This window comes from Conger conger, chromosome 4 (assembly GCF_963514075.1).
Source record: "Conger conger chromosome 4, fConCon1.1, whole genome shotgun sequence".
Classification (NCBI taxonomy): domain Eukaryota; kingdom Metazoa; phylum Chordata; class Actinopteri; order Anguilliformes; family Congridae; genus Conger; species Conger conger.
In genome coordinates this window covers 72,050,850-72,068,675 of record NC_083763.1, presented here as the reverse complement: position 1 = coordinate 72,068,675, position 17,826 = coordinate 72,050,850, and the positions used below count along the sequence as shown (strand labels likewise).

At 46.6% G+C, this 17,826-nt stretch overlaps 1 protein-coding gene across 1 annotated transcript in view; it reads right to left on the bottom strand.

Annotated features, from left to right (window-relative positions):
* avl9 (AVL9 homolog (S. cerevisiase)) overlaps nt 1–17,569 on the bottom strand; it is a 28,121-nt gene extending 10,552 nt beyond the window's left edge. The window contains exons 1-11 of the mRNA XM_061239416.1: nt 17,347–17,569; nt 11,291–11,411; nt 8,686–8,771; nt 7,871–7,942; nt 7,261–7,350; nt 6,409–6,475; nt 3,685–3,725; nt 3,440–3,478; nt 2,873–2,942; nt 1,806–2,311; nt 452–586 (exon numbers count right to left, since the gene is read on the bottom strand). Coding sequence (XP_061095400.1) covers nt 452–586; nt 1,806–2,311; nt 2,873–2,942; nt 3,440–3,478; nt 3,685–3,725; nt 6,409–6,475; nt 7,261–7,350; nt 7,871–7,942; nt 8,686–8,771; nt 11,291–11,411; nt 17,347–17,430 — 1,311 coding nt within the window. The 5' untranslated portion in view covers nt 17,431–17,569. The remainder of the gene's footprint in view (nt 1–451; nt 587–1,805; nt 2,312–2,872; nt 2,943–3,439; nt 3,479–3,684; nt 3,726–6,408; nt 6,476–7,260; nt 7,351–7,870; nt 7,943–8,685; nt 8,772–11,290; nt 11,412–17,346) is intronic.
* Nucleotides 17,570–17,826: the final 257 nt, after the last annotated feature.

Here is a 17,826-nt window from a genome sequence, read left to right as displayed (position 1 = left end):
CAGGCAAACACAGGCAAACACAGGTAAACCCAGGCAAACACAGGCAGACACAGGTAAACACAGGTAAACCCAGGTAAACCCAGGCAAACACAGGCAAACACAGGTAAACACAGGCAAACACAGGCAAACACAGGCAAACACAGGCAAACACAGGTAAACCCAGGCAAACACAGGTAAACCCAGGCAAACACAGGCAAACACAGGTAAACCCAGGCAAACACAGGTAAACCCAGGCAAACACAGGTAAACACAGGCAAACACAGGTAAACCCAGGCAAACACAGGCAAACACAGGTAAACACAGGCAAACACAGGTAAACCCAGGCAGACACAGGTAAACCCAGGCAAACACAGGTAAACACAGGTAAACCCAGGCAAACACAGGCAAACACAGGTAAACACAGGCAGACACAGGCAAACACAGGTAAACACAGGTAACGTCCGGGGCTCACCTCCACGATGGCGTCGCTCAGGTGCCTCTGCTGGCGGAAGAGGATGTTGGTCGCCCCGGCAACGAAGCCGCGCACCGTCACGTCGGACAGCAGGTGGTGCTGCTGCAGGGCCATGTAGGGCAGGCAGAGGTAACCCTGGCAACACACGTCGTCAAGGCAACGTCAGCCCACAGCAACCACATACATCTCACCGAGGGATGAAGCTACGGTTTGCAGATTTGGGTTCAAATCGCATTCGAACATTCAAATACTTTGCTGCACTCTATTCGATTTTGAGCAAAAATCGGGGTTTACACTTTTTGGGATCATTTCATTTGGTCCAACACACCAGGTAAACTCGGTCAAATGCATAAAAGCATTTGAATCTAAAGTGAATGCCATTTGAACGCAGGTCTTAGGCTAAGTGGGTCGGGGCATAGGGCTCAACCTGATGGGAGGAATTAGATGAAGGTGAGGTGGACATGAAGACAGGAGAGTAAAGCGGTGTAGTACAGTGGCTAGGGAACCGGGCTTGTGGCTTAGAGGTTGCAGGTTTGACCACACTAGGCGGGGCACAGCCATTGAGCAAGGAAGAGATTTGATAACGGTCTCATAAAAGCTGAAATGTAAATTAAGCTGTTAGAGACCGACGATAAAGTGGGATATCAGAGATGGAAAATCCAGGTTAAGAAATTAAAAGTACTTTGACAAGCACAATGAATAAAAGTATTTTGTTCTAAACATATGGATTTGCTCATTAGTTCAAGTCTTCAGACAGAACTAATTAGTGAAATCAACTGGCTGAGTTTCTGGGGGGAAGAAACACTTTCTGGCCCCTGGACTTCCACCTGTGGTGCTGGTGGTTTGTTGTAAGAAATGCATCACACAGCCATAAACCCACAGACTCCAGGAGTTAAACAATGAGAAACCACAGACTGGACTTTCCCCTTCCATAAAACACACAGAGCTTAATCTGTCTGCCCGTCTCTCAGTCAAATTCTAATATTTTCCATTTGTACTATGTGAATTCACGTGCCGTACCACCTTGGGTTTGAGTAAATGTGGCATACGAGTGTGTATATGCGTATGAGCACAATGAACTCACTTTCGATTTAATAAGTCATTTGAATTCATATTTACGTGCACTGAACTCAGGTTCGATTGAAATTGGCACGTGAATGTGGATTAAATTCAGGTTTGACTGAACACACCACCTGAAGGAGCAGTTCATGGGCGTTTGGCCTGTGGCACACACAGACCTGGGTGAAGACAGCCAGGCTGCACTGACCTGGGTGAAGACAGCCAGGCTGCACAGACCTGGGTGAAGACGGCCAGGCTGCACTGACCCGGGTGAAGACAGCCAGGCTGCACTGACCTTGGTGAAGATGGCCAGGGGCAGGCCGTACTGGTCCTCCTCCAGGCCGGAGAGCAGGCCGGGGGTGAGGGAGGCGGGGCTGCTGGATGACTGGGGCTGGACGGTGATGGGCAGGCCCGGCTCGGGGTCGAAGGTTTCGGGGAGCTCGGGCGGGGCCCCCGGGTCGTCCAGCACGCTGGGGTCCAGCGTCTCCCACTCGCTCTCGGAGGACTCGGGGGAGGCGCGGGCGGGGGGCTTCAGGTGCTGGCCGTCGCCCGCCGAGGGCGGGGTCCCGACGACGCGGTGTTCCTGGGCGGGGCTTCCCTCGCCGGGCTCCGCCCCCGGCTCCGCCCCCGGCCCCGAGGCCTCGCCCACCAGCTCGCGCGTGGCGTTGGCGATGTCCGTGACCGACACGGAGACAAACTCCTCCGCGCCGGGGGGGATCCCCGGGACCAGGGTCACGTCCTCGGACGTGCTGTTTTTGGGCCTGTAGTGGGACGAGTCGGCCAGGCCGTGCTCGATCATTCCTGCAGGGGGCGGCAGAGAGCGCGGTGAGATAACCACGCCGGCGGGCTCTAAGAAGGGTGTTTATGAAAGGGCTTTTAAGGACGATCACAGCGTTTCATGAAGGGTTTTTATCCAAGGGCTTCATAAAAGACTTCATACGCAGTGTTGTAAATAATAAATGGTGCTGAACTGGAACGCCTGGTCGCAGGAAAAACACAGAAAAATACCAATCATTTTAGGAAGTACACTACCTGAGTATCTGGGGGGGGTTTGCAGCTTACCCCTGTCCATTTCAACCCCCCAGTGCACTGCAGTGTTTCCCAAATAAATAAATGTCTTTTGGCCTGCATATTGGAGCAGAACTATTTTATCTCCATTTGGAACACAACACTGTTTCTCAAATATATCATTTGCTGCTGCTGGTTTGTATCTCTGGCAAGCCCCTAACCGGGAGCGACTGTAACTCTGAAACAGCCGTAAATGATCACAGTTTAGAGATAAATGTAGCACTAGAGCGATAAAGGATAAATGTATCCTTCGTTCAAATCCATACGACCAAAAAACAACGACCTTATTCTTACCGGGAAAAAGTGATAAGACAGTCATCAGCGTGCCCACGAGTCTGTTAACCGGAGCCACGTAGAAGAGAACCTAAAGGAACAGAAACCCAGAATAGAACCTAAAGAACAGAAACCAGGACAGGACCCTCATTCTGACAGCGCTAACACACAGGACCCCACACACAACCTGTCGAGGAAAGCATCTTCCCACAGTAGAGACTTTAGTCCATTAGACTCACTGTGGAAACTAATAAGCAACACATGCATACTATAAAAATACACAAAAAAAGATACATAATGCAAGCTAATTTGAACACAGTTCTGTGAGCAGTACACAACCTACGCTGAATAACATTTCTATAGATTTCTGTTGATTAGACACACTGTGGAAAGTAATGGGCAATACATATAAATAAAATAAATAAAAAATATAACACATAAAACTTTTTTTTTAATGAGATGAATAATGCCTTTAATAATTGTGAGTTAATATATTAATATGCATTATAGAACTCACTCCAGAACAGGCTATTGCACATAAGTAGAAATGTTAATAATTAAATACAGATCAATAAATAGCTGCATCACCTTTTTCTCCAGGAGGATCAATTTGAACAGAATAAGGACCTGCGGACAGACAGACAAGCACAGTGAATAGGTGTGTGTGTGTGATTGGGCACACGTGTGTGTGTGTGTGTATGTACGTATGTATGTCCACATTTAAAAATAAATACATTCTGTATCTAAATGCATAGTATTGGGGTCATTGAGCCGAGAGCGGGAACAGGGTAGTTTTACCCATTCTGGTTTGTTTGTTGTTGTTCAGACTTTACCTTGTGCCGAAAGTGCAGAATTAAGTCTCTCGGGGACAGACCTACGGAGACAAACACGTTAACCTCTAACAGTTGTAGTAGTAGTAGTAGTTATTTATTTCCGTCCTTATTATCAATTTTTACAGAATGAATGCACATAGAAGTAATGAATAACAATGTTGACCGAAAAGGTGTAGGCTGAAGCTTTAGCTTATTACACCTACCCTTTTTACATAACATATTCACATATTCAACCCTTTCACTACTAGGTTTAGTCTATACAATAACAAAACATAATAGAAACAAAAACAAAAGTTCAAAACGTTTCATACACAATAATAATCATACCTCAGTTTTATATTTGTTTTAACACATTATTTTTATAAACTTTTTTATATTTGCAAAGTGTACTACACGTTAGACATACATCTATTCTTTATATTTGTCCTTACCCTTACACATACCTACATACCTACTCCCCTACATTCATACTGGCTCTCTCTAATTTCAAACAGCCTCTGAATACAGTTAGGAAGCATATTATTTTGTATAACTGCGTTATCTGTGCAGTTTTAAGAGCAAGTAGATGAAAATATTTTAAAGCGTAAGAGTTAATAAATAACTTGTGGGTTAGTTCATAATAATCAGCTCTCTTTACAATTCTTATAGCTCTCTTCTGTAGCATGAAAGCTGGATTAGTGTTGGTCTTGTATGCGTTTCCCCATACAAATGTAACAGCTTAGCTGATATCACTCGAGGGACTCGCCCTGGATTCTAACCCCAATAGAGACATTGTGATAGGCCTTGCACAAACCTACCCAGTACATGAATGCTGAATGCCTGTGTTTCTGTGTTTACAGTGAAACAGCGCTCACTGCCTTAAGCCTGGGAGGCAGGCAGCCGGAGATCACATGATTGTGGTGGTGGTGGGGGAGGGGGGGGGGGGGTTGTTTACAGCAGTCTGGGATCACATGACTGCAACAGCAGGGGTTCAGGGCGAAGAGAGAAGTTTAACAAAAACAAATTAAGAGACACTGAGACCACATTTGTTTCAGTGAACCAGTGGAAACTCCAGTGTGAAGCAGGCCTGGGTAGATGCAGGCTACTGGCTTGTTTGTGAAATCCCAGAATACATCAGAAAAGTCACATGTTTGGGGTGGGGGGGGGGATGTCAGGATGTTCCTTCAAATCAAAGCTCAGGTCACATGACACGCCACGCCTGGAGAGTCAGGCTTTACCTGCTCAACGGGATTGCAATTAAACAATTCACACCTGATACCGACAACACCAGTCACATGGCCACAGCGCAAACAGGTCTGTGCACAAAGCACTGAATTAATTCACAATTCAGCCCGTTCACCTCACTGGTATTTCTACAGTTTCACTGTAAAACAGGGCGCACAGCAAGGGCTGGTCGGGCCAGCTCCGGTCTCTTAATGACCTAATGAAGAGCCGCAGCCGCGGACTGCATCGGTATACTCATCTGAAAATGTGCACAAAATGTTTCGCTGTTCCATGATACTGCGGCGACTCAGCTTTCCTGCGCACAGCAATTATGAAAACTAAGCCAGGGTAATCGGGGGGGGGGGGGAACAGAGATCCACAGGCACGCTGGCCCTCCGAGGCTGGATTCGTTTTTCCCCCGTGGTAAACGACGAATGGCTCATTATTGATTTGTTGAGATTGAGGGGGATCCCATTGACAAAGGTACGCAGAATACTCACAGAGGCTTATAGAGCAGGCTGAGCTGCAACGCTACGCTACTGCGGTAACACAAAGCGAGGCAGGAACGGGGGGCAATATATTTCAGAAAGGATTTTTATATTGACTTTCACCGCACAATATTGATGAAATTATGCTGGAGTTAGGGACCATAAAGCAACCTCACGTGACCTCGTCTCACAGCGGAAAGCTAGTCATCACACATTCAGCCACCATGACTCAACTCTGTTGCAATCAAATTCATTTTGGAACAAATTCAAGCCGTAGCTCTTAGCGCAAATGAACGGGACCGAAAAAGCGGACAAACATTTCGCTGAAAGGACGTCTCAGAACTCAGGGGGAATGGGTTTGTCCCATTATTAAATTAAATTATCGGCATTTGGCAGACGCTCTTATCCAGAGCGACGTACAGTTGATTAGACTAAGTAGAAGACAATCCTCCCCTGGAGCAATGCAGTGTTAAGAGCCTTGCTCAAGGGCCCTGTGCGGCTCTTATTGTGGCTACACCGGCATTAGAACCACCGACCTTGCGGGTCCCAGTCATTTACCTCAACCACTACGCTACAGGCCGCCCCAGCACGACTCATGTACTGCAGACTGACCGTGAACTCAGAGCGGTGTTCTCTTGTTCCAGACAGAAGGTTGTGGGCTCTCTTGTGCCAGACACAGACAGAGAGAATTGTGGGCTATCTTGTGCCAGACATAGACAGAGAGGATTGTGGGTCGTCTTGTGCCAGTCAGAGAGGATTGTGGATGATCTTGTACCAAACACAGACAGAGCGGATTGTGGGTCGTCTTGTGCCAAACACAGACAGAGAGGATTGTGGGTCGTCTTGTGCCAAACACAGACAGAGAGGATTGTGGATGATCTTGTACCAAACACAGACAGAGAGGATTGTGGGTTCTCTTGTGCCAAACACAGACAGAGAGGATTGTGGGTCGTCTTGTGCCAAACACAGACAGAGTGGATTGTGGGTTCTCTTGTGCCAAACACAGACAGAGAGGAGTGTGGGAGTGCCTCACCCAGGTAGACTTGTGACCCCTCAAGTGCCGTCCCTCTCAGAGACCCGTTCATGTGTTCATACAGCTCCTGAGGGAGGGAGGGACAGAGAGAGCGATTTAACTTTCAACAGATCTTCATTTTTGTGCTCAACAAAGAAACTAAGAGAATATAATTAGACTGTAATCGACTCGATTGTCCAAATTGTGATTGTCCGCTTTAAGTGCGAAATTTGTCATCACCTTTCATTCAACACAAGGGAAAAAACTACAATTCCACAGCTTGATAAAGTATCAAAACTCAAGTAATCAATCTTTATACATTTTATTGTTTGTTCTACAATTTTAAAAAACAAACATATTTGCTTGTAAATTTTCATATTGTCACTGTTAGTGTGAACATTTGGCAAACACAGTCCCGGTTATACACACACCAGGGGACACCTAGAGATATGAGCTCTACAAACATCATTTCTACCAAAGGCCCAAGGCAGCAGCCATCACTCCAGGCCCTGGAGAGCCACAGAGCTGCAGGTTCTCCTTGTTACTCTTCACCGATCAATGAAAGCAGTCGATTATACCGTTACCTTCACTCACCTGGTTTCTCAGGTCTGAATTGGTTGCTGATATACAACAACAAAAACCAGCACACCCTGCGGCTCTCCCGGACCAGGAGTGAGGACCCCAGCACACCCTGCGGCTCTCCAGGACTAGGAGTGAGGACCCCAGCACACCCTGCGGCTCTCCAGGACCAGGAGTGAGGACCCCAGCACACCCTGCGACTCTCCAGGACCAGGAGTGAAGCTCGCAGGTCTCCCATGGTCTCTCTCTTTTTTTTTAAGGGATCAAGTGAAACGCCAATTTAAGAATGCTTACCTTCAAAATGGATATCTGAGAGAAATCTTTTTCCTCAAAGTAGGCGTGTGTGATGAGCTGTAACTTGGCCTGGAGTAGGCCGTACAGGGGCTGGGGGAAAGGGACACACGGACACTCAAACACAGGCCGACTTTCACAATTAATCTCAACCTGCGCATTTGACACGCATGTTAAAACGGCAAGAGGCGTGAAAAGTGGGCCAATCTCGACATGAACAACTGGAGGTGCAGTTTAAACGCTTACGCCCACCCCCACTCCCCCTCACACTGTACCCTAAAACCCCACCCCTCCTCACAGTCTCACAGTACCCAAAACTCACAACCCCCAAACCCCCACCCATACCCTCACTGTACCCTAAAACCCCGCCCCTCCTCCAAAACCCACACCCTGCCTGTACCATAAAACTACAAACGCTAAACCCCACCCGCACCTCAACACCCACATAGTCTGCAACTGGCTTCACTTATTTATGAATTTTAAACTGTAATTCATGTTAACTGTCATGAAATACGGTTGGGTGATTGGGTGCGTTTAATGTGATTTTAAAAGGAAAATTCTTTTAATTGTAAACTGAAAATGGACACGATCGTGCGGCAGTCATGTGACTCACCACTCGGCTGAGGACGCAGACGCTCTTCTGCACCGTCTCCCTGGTGACGTCGGCCTGGCGAACCTTCAGGGCCTGAGAACAAACGCGTGTCATGTGACGTTTGCATTTACATTTTAGTCATTTGGCTTTTAACCCAAAGCGACTTACAAGTGCATAAGTTCTTCCACAAGTTAAAGCAACACATCCATAGCTAGTAAAATACACATGAAGTGCTGTTCTAAACATACAGTCAAGTGCAATTCTATTTTTTTCTTTTCTTTTTTCTTTGGTAAGACAAGAGGGATAGGGATATCGGAAAGGGGGGGGGGGGGGATTCAGGAGGTACGACTAAGGTACAGTTTGAAAAGGTGTGTTTTTAGTCTGCGTCGAAATAGGGGGAGGGATTCTGCTGGCAAGTCATTCCACCACTGAGGAACCAGAATGGAAAACAGGCATGAACGTGCAGCTCGACCGCCAGGTGCTCGTAGTGAGGGAACCATAAGGCGACCAGAGCCGGCAGACCGGAGTGGTCTTAGCAGCCTGAAATGCCAACACTAGTTGATTAATCCATGAACATGATAGAATACCAGGATTTGAGCTGGCCCTGATATTTAACAAACAAGCATCACACTGATGACATCACATCCTGTCCCATCGCATCAGCACCTGACTGATGACCTCACATCCTGTCCCATGTATCGGAGCTCAGACTTCAGGGCGGAAGCCCCCTTCCTGGCCCCGAGGTTACAGCAGGAATCACATGATAAGCAATGACCCTCAGGACTAATACCCAGAATGCACCAGATGTGTGTCATATCCAGGGAGAAAGTGCTTACCTTGGACTCGATCTGTCTGTAGCAGGAAACGCCATACACACATTTCAGGCCCCCGGGCAGGGGAGGGAGGTGAAAGTACACTGTGTCTGTCAATGAGAGATTCAAAAGGAGGTGCATTAGATTAGGTAGGGTAAATGCTGGACATTATTAGACAAATATTGCATTACACTATATTGCAATCTCTTAGTAGACAATTTCATCAAGACCAACTTGGTAGTTCCAGGCATAGAGAATAGAATAAGGTACAGAAGGGCTATTTATAAGCAATATGTATAAAATTAGCCTAAAATGTTCAAAGATATTTGCAGCCACACCACTGCATGAATATGTATAAGATGCATCACACAGGAATGATTCCGAAATGTGACCAATGTTCACAATGAGGAACTGACCATGTGGTTAATCAACACAGTCTGTGGTACAGTATGGTTTTTTAGTTGTTTTTGGAAACATACGCACATCCTAGTCCACCCCCACACCATTTCCCATTACGCATTCTCAGAGACGAACAAGGATGGAGATGACGTCAGCGCCCGGCAACTACAGGCAAATGCCGTGTGGAACCTTCGATTGTAGTCATGGCGATTCAATTCCAGAACCACAGAGTCACAATGACTGAGTGAATGTCACAATGACTGCTTGTGCACTTGATCACAACAAATGCTACACCGCCCCCCCCCCCGCCCCCTCAAACCAGCCACACACACACACGCGAACACACACACATACGCGCATACACACACTAAACAGGCTTCCCCTTCAGCACTATAATTGCAACAGTAGTTTGATGACACTGCACCCCTGGGAGATGGTGATAGAGAAGCCTGCAACACAAGACCTCTATTCCGTCTAAGAGTGGTCCGGAGGACGCCCCCAGAGCCTATTCTCTAGTCGGAGTCCACCAGTGGAAACCAGTGGTGGAGAGCCAACATTAAAAAGCAGGACCACACAGGGCAAATATTGACAGTGAAGTTAAATCGAGATTTATAACTCAATAATTTACTTTCACCAACCACCTGCTTCTTCTCCCCCGCCGAGCACGGATGAACTTTCTCTAAAGTTTCTCTAACATCTGCCTGTAGAGCAAAAACGTCGGCGGTCAAAGACGTATACCTTTCCGAAAGATCTTTAAAAACTAAACGTACAGGTGGGCAATGGTATTACGGTTAACACTGCTAGCACTGCTAGCACTGCTAGCATTTTGACTACCTTAAAGGCTAAGTGCAGGGCGGCCTGTGGTGTAGTGGTTAAGGGAAGTGATTGGGACACGCAAGGTCGGTGGTTCTAATCCCGGTGTAGCCACAATAAGATCCGCACAGTCGTTGGGCCCCTGAGTCTACGTGTACGTCGCTCTGAATAAGAGCATCTGCCAAATGCCAATAATGTAATGTAATGTAAAAGTACCAAGGAGCATGATGGGGGGGAAAAAAGAGGCAGCCTATCAGAGAAGCTTAAGTCACCTGTCACTGCGACACTGCAGTGTACATGGAGACTCTTTTTCTTCCTTTCTTGTTGTTGCCATTGCTTTGTGTCGCGTGAACATCTAACCCAAGACATTCACTTTATTTGAACATACAGGTAGTCGTCGACCGTAATTGGTTCCGACCGACCGGTCGTGAGTGGAACTGGCCGTAAGTTGGCCTATGTTATAATTACCTTACATATATTATACCGTGTAATGATATTATAATCATCTTTAAGTCATATTTTATCAATATTTTCTTTGCGGTCGCGGTCGTAAAGGCGAACGGTCGTAAGTCGACGACTACTTCTATGTCCAGGCTCAGAGAGCACGCCGATACGCTGGGAAACCATTTGTTTTTTTGTTTTTTTTTGAGACGGAAAGATTCAGTTGAGCCCAAGGCCTTTCCAGGGAAGAGGAAATTAAAGAATTAAATTAAATTAAAGTACAGAAGTAACTGAAAGCACCGCAGACTGTGCTCACTCGGGCAGCCTGATTCGTGGGCTTTTTATTACGCAGCGGAAATTAATAACGCGCCCCAAAATGTGCAGTCTGTTTCGTCCACTTTGTTTCATCATCTCAAATGGAGAGGGTGCCTCATAACCATGAATCACATAAACAGCAGTAAAACCTTTAAGACTTAAGGGTACATCCGTGTTTTTTTTGTTTTTTGTTTTTTCTCAGATTCTCTGAAAAACTAAAACTGGACATGGATAGTAACAGTTGAGGGAAAAGGTTTCCAGGTATTGTGTACGAATTTTCAGCCATCATTTACATAAGTAAGTTCAGTAGCTGTATGCTGATGCTGAACTTGATATTCTTTTTTCAGAAATGTACACACACAAACAGAGTTTGACTATGGACACACACACATATACATGCGCACTTGCACACACACTTGCACACACACATATACATGCATGCACACACACACACACACACACACACACACACACACACACACACACACACTCTCACACACACACACACACACACACAGACACACACACACACACACACACACAGACACAGACACAGACACACACACACACACACACACACACACACACCCAAACACACAGTCACACACACACACACACACACACTCACACACACACACACACACACAGTGGGGGCCCGTACCCTCCTGGTAGTTGTGGGCTCCGTCGGGCAGGGCCAGGAAAGGCAGGTACTTCCACTCCTCCGGCAGAGAGCTGCTGTCATGACTCTCATCCGGGAGCAGGGACGGGTACGAGAACTCCACCTGAGAGAGGGAGGGAGGAGGGGAGGGAGAGAGAGGAGGGAGGGAGAGGGAGAGAGGAGGGGAGGGAGAGAGAGGAGGGAGGGAGGAGGGAGAGAGGAGGGGAGGGGGAGAGAGGAGGCAGGGAGAGGGAGAGGGAGAGAGGAGGGGAGGGGGAGAGAGGGAGGGAGGGAGGAGGGGAGGGGGAGAGAGGAGGGAGGGAGGAGGGGAGGGGGAGAGAGGAGGGGAGGGAGAGAGAGGAGGGAGGGAGAGGGAGAGGGAGAGAGGAGGGGAGGGGGAGAGAGGGAGCGAGGGAGAGGGAGATGGAGAGAGGAGGGGAGGGGGAGAGAGGGAGGGAGAGAGAGAGGGAGAGGGAGAGACAGATAGGTTTTATTTCATTATTGTTCTTTATTGTTTTTATTAATGACTGTAAAATAGTTTACTACATTGTATTAGTTAAGCCAATAAAGCTCCATTTGAGAGAGAGAAAAAAGAAAAGAGGAGAGAGAGGAGAGGGAGGAGAGGGAGAGAAATTTAGGTTCCAAGAGCACACATCCAAAACCACAGGAACAAGCACACAATTGAAATTCCACACAGGTTGATCAGCACATTGAACAGGTCAGAAGAAGCCACATACTGTAAAGCACAAGATTAAAATATATATATATATATTGGCTTATTCCCATAAGAGAGTTAAGCATGCAAATTCAAACACTCAAATCAGGCTTGAATTCTCCAGATGGCACGTGCATTGATTACAGAAAAACCTGATGAACAAGGGACCTTGCTCAAAATGTTCCCAATTACCTAAATGAGTCAATGTCCAGGATAGTGCCTAGCCCCTCCATTGTCATGTTAAAAGGGCAGAATAAAACCTTACCGCCTCCCAATGTCCCAAGGGAAGGTTGGGTCATTGAGTAGTAAAGGTTAAAGCAAAGAGTTTAAACCTGCCCCTTGAATCCAAATCCAGCCCTGGCATTTTTTTCCCCCAGGTAATTAACTGAACAATGATTGCTACTGATTGGAGTGTTTTCACACCTCACGTCCAGATGGAAGGGTCAACATCAACAGTTCTTGGCCCTCAGGACCGTGATTTGACAGCCCCTGCTGTGCAATAGAAAGGCTTGAATGGCCTGCAAACACAGATGCGTTTTCTTTTCTCAAACTGCCACTTCCAACAGCCATCGGAATCATGGTTGTAGGGCTGACTGACAGGGTTGTAGGGCTGATTCTCAGGGTTGTAGGGCTAATTCTCAGGGTTGTAGAATTGATTCTCAGGGTTGTAGGGCTGATTGTCAGGGTTGTAGGGATGATTGTCAAGGTTGTAGGACTGACTATCAGGGTTGTAGGGCTGATTCTCAGGGTTGTAGGGATGATTCTCAGGGTTGTAGGGCTGATTCTCAGGGTTGTAGAACTGATTCTCAGGGTTGTAGGGCTGATTGTCAGGGTTGTAGGGATGATTGTCAGGGTTGTAGGGCTGATTGTCAAGGTTGTAGGACTGACTATCAGGGTTGTAGGACTGACTATCAGGGTTGTAGGGCTGACTCTCAGGGCTGTAGGCTGATTCTCAGGGCTGCAGCACCACTGAGCAGTTGACTTAACCTGAATTGATTCAGTATATTTCCAGCTGTAGCCTTTAAACTTATGCAACAAGCATAACAGGCATGTTGTGTAGACATTTTTACTGTTATGTTTATTTGTTGCTAATTGATCCTGCCACTTCCAACTCCCAGGTTATACTCCTGAAATAACAAGGCCAAAGACTTGTGACGTGGCCATAACAGTCAGCCTTGAGAAACTGTTGCTGTGAACATTTCCAGGGTGCAGTCAGCTGCTTGCGTGTGTTAACCATAGGCAGAAAAAAGAAACTCTGCAGCCGGAAACACAAACCTGGCCAATGGGCTGAGGCAGTCATAGGCCTGAGCTGAGTGCGACATCGCCCACCATGTTCAGACTACCTTACTACGCCTATAACAAACGCCTAACATGTCAGTCACATTGCCAAATACACAGCACTATGTGTTTGTATTGTACCATATTTGTAGGCATCCCTGCTAGGTTTTGAAACAGCTACATACTCAACATGGTTTCACCAGTTCAAGATATATGTTTTGAAACAGCTGATAACTGCTATTTCAAGCTGGCCATAGCTGGATTTCACTTTGCAGGCTGTGGTTAGTGTTCATGAACCAGTTAGATTTGTTTTTTCATTAACCAGGAGGACCTGACTAGACAAAACACGCACTGCACATCTTCCACAACGTCCCCCTGAGCCACGCTCTCCTCGCACAGCCAAACGTTGTGTTTTCCCGCTGATTTAAGCAGGAGAGTTAATGCAGTTAAGGCAGTTAACAGCCTTGTGTGAGCTGAACCGCAGTGCTTCTCTACAGTTCTCCGTTCCCCCTGGTCTGAGTCTGCAGCAGTGTAGCCTACAACCTCCCCATTAATCACCAATGCTCTTGTATGGCTTAAGCTGAGCACGACGATAGGAAATGCAAAACCACTCTTCCCAACCAGTGCCAACCTGCACTTCTCAGAGAGGGGGTTGTTCTGGTTTTTTCTTTAATAATTGGCTAATATTCAGCCTTTTGATGACTGCGGACCTTGAACATTTTCTAGCTCCGCCTTCCATGTCGAGTGCGTGTGGTGTTGAGAGTGTGTACATAAACTGCGTGGTTCTAACACAAGGAAACATGAATTCTCTGAATCACATCACTCGAACCATATCTAATTTTTTTTTTTTTACAGGCTGTGAAACGGGGGCTTGAAACCGTGAGTTAAAAACCCAGAACGCCATCTATCAGCTGTCACCCAGACCCCACCTCCTGAGAGTTAGTCTCTTAGATTTTTAAATGTGCATCCGTTCTGAGACATTATATAACACTACTGGGCTTTAAACACTTCTCTCAAAACCACCACCACCATTTGACTTTAATCACTCTACACATCCCCCCTCCCCCCCTCCACTCCCCCGAAAAAACATCCATAGATGCATTATAAGAATGCTCATTTAAAAGATGTAATGAGAGTTTTGTCAGGTGACAAACTTCATTGTGAGCCATTGGGTGCAAGTTAAAACAAAAACAAACAGTCTTTTGCAGGAAAGATCGAGCTTCCCCTCTTGTCCAAACAGTGCATTTTGGAGTTTGAATAGAGCTCACACACATGGCAGGGCCCACACCGCACATTGCAATCCAACACAACACACCAGTAGGAGCAGGGTCAGCAATGTCTGACCCACCACAACTAACCAGGGTGACCATCACACACATTTCTGTCAAAGTCAGAGAGCTCTAGCCTCACCTCCTCACCTCTCAACCGCCCCCCGCCTCTCTTTCTCTATTAACAAGCCATTAACCAGCTGTAAAGCTGATGACGCAACACCTGCGGCCCAGGTAAGGGTGTGTCCCACGCAGAGACCTATGAACCCACCGGCAGTGGAGCGAGCCCCACTCTCCAGTCGGCCCCCACACACACACACACACACACACACACACACACACACACACACACACACGCACCCCACACACACCTCTTCCTCCACCATGGTCAGTTAGCCAGGAGCCTGACAGATGGAGGGTAGGCTAAAAGCTCGCTGGGGAGCAAACCTAATCTTCTGAAACACAGGGAGGTCACCGCCCCCTCTCAGGTAACAGTTAATACCTCTCTCTCGCTCTCGCTCTCTCTCTCTCTGCTAAGAATCTTTCGGTCTGATCTTTAGGTATTCTCTTTACATTGTATTACATTACATTACATTACATTACAGGCATTTAGCAGATGCTCTTATCCAGAGCGACGTACAATGAAGTGCAGGTCGAACACAGGAACAAGTGTGAAGAGGACCTGAGAGGACAGTATGGTTCCGAGTCCTAGCGTGACCATACAGATACAATTGGAACCCTTGAAGACTACATCAACTTACGAACTAGCATTCCACAGTTGGCAGCTAGAATACCCTGAGTACAACAAAACAATATCTAATACAACAACAAATACAATTCTCTCTCTCCCTCTCCCTCTCTCTCTCAAGAACCTTTAGGTCTCTCACTCTCTCCCAGTTTTGTGTGTAATTTGCTGAACGCCCACGGGGCCCAGCTCAATCTACAGTAATTAGCCTAAAAGGTAGTCGGGGTCAGCTACAGTATGTCTCTTCAGGGCGCAAGGTGAGGCCACTCGCATGCAATGCACCTGCTTTTCTGCCAGGACAGATGGCGGACAGCGTCAAGAATCGGGTGTCAGGCGACAGAAGCCACGCTATGTAAAAGTAGTTGGGGTTGGACAGTTGACAGCACTTGAATGGTGTATTTTATTTTTTTGAAAAAAACAAAAAAAAACAGGCTACTGTTAAGCCCTCCTACAGCACCCACAAAGGCCCAGGCTAAACTAAGGAACTGTTAAATGTACACAGCTGGCAGCTCAATTCCACTGTATCATTATACAGGCCAGCGGCAGGAGAGCTGCTACGCCCAGAACGGCAGTGTGCGCCTAGCTTTTTGCAGAATTCACATGAACAACAGTGGCTCACATTGAGGCCAGCGGCTTCAAGCTTAACAGCTGGGAAGGAGCACTGTGGGCAGTGTTGATCTAATTTCTGAACAGTATGAGTGATTATCCCACCACAATGCAGAAAAAGAGAATGAAAAAGATAAGTAACTAACTCTCTCTTTCTCTCTCTTTCTCCCTCCCTCCCTTTCTCGACTCAACTTATTTTCTCCTACGCTTAAATAAAAAACGAATCTGCAGCTCTCTCTCTCTCTCTTTCCCCATTTCAAGAATGTTTATTTGGCTTGCCATATTTAAAGCTTTTGCCATTTTCAATTTCCAAACCTAAACATATGATAAATAAACATAAATATCAAGGCCATTAAGCTACAAGGCAGGGTGCTGAATGCATATCCTCACGTGGTTCTGGGCATTTTCGAAACATTTCCGTCCAGTCAGGCTGTGTCTCCTTCGGAAATGTTTCATAGATAGATTACATATTAACCTCCGGAACTGTTACCGACATTATAAAGAGCCTGAACACAGCAGAGCTAAGACTGCGCTCAATGGTGACCTCCAGGAGCTCATATCGAATACATGTTTGGGTTGCTAATTAATTTCCCAATAAAGTGAAACAAAGCTTAGAAGGACTTAATGTTGGTTCGTTACATTACATTAATTGTGGTATTTAGCAGATGTTATGCGACTTAAATAATTGCATTAAGCACGACAAAAGATGCATCTCTTTAAGCGCAAGGGCTGTTCGCAGCAAAAAATCAGGCTACAGAATTAAAGGATTTCAACAGCTTGATGGAAACGTCTTTCACGGGGAATCCACTTCTACAGGCTCGGTATACTTGATGTTCATTAGGGATGAAATGCTCCAAGTGCTTAATTCCGCCATTACGCAACAAGGAACCGCTGCAGCTCCGAGGCGTTAAGTATAAGTGCTATTTGACACGCTCACATTTGAACTGATTTTCACTTGGCAGTTCACTTGCTGATTCAAGGCACCTTAGCTAGATACGAAAGTCGGCATTGTTTGTTGACGGATAGCTGGCTGTGTCAGGCAGGACAGGGTGCGCTGTGTAAGAACGATGCTGCCCGAAAACGCAGATCGATAATCTGTCAACCACACCTCCTTTATAAACAGTCATTTTTTTGCCAGCAGCTAGCTAGTCAGGCAGCTATCTGCTGACTCTGGTTCCAAACGAGATAACCAGCTATGAAGCAGAAGCTAGAGCGCAAACAAATCCGGCAGAGTTAGCTTCATCGACATTTCACCCAGTAGATTCGTTACGAGACTGGTCTTAAAGGAACTGCTATCTTGCTAGCTACTTTGTTAGACTTGTTTTTTATCCCAGACATGCATTTGTTATGCAATACGCCAAGCGCTTTGCGATGCTGACGTTACCACTGTCATCTATTTCACTTAGCTCGCTAGCCAGCTAGCTCGCAACATGCCACACGAGCTTACCTGACAGCCCTTCTTGTGATGAAATCCAACCACCACAATATGCAATACGGGCCCCTTGGGTTCTTCCGTGCCATGCGTTTCCATGGCCCCAGCTATGTGAGCGCTTATAATGTGTTGTTATTGCGTTGCAGTCCCGATACAGTCCGAAACCAACACAGCTCCGTCTCCCATGGATTGATGGCCGCCTCTGTTCCCAGTCACAAGCTCCGGGTGCTCGCTTCCGCTTCGTTTGACAGACAGCTATGATATGACGTCATTCGGAATAACTATATTCCTACCTTCAGCGCCCTCGTCTGGTTATTTTTTGAAAGATTTCAATTATTGATGGAGACTATTCGTATGCGCTTGTCGGTTAAATTACAGGGAAAATTGTTCATATACATTTAACACTGTTAATTGCTCAGACTATAAATCTAGTGAACTGATATAGCCAAAGTTGAAAGGTTATAACGTTACAGCTTGTACACAATGTGTGTTATT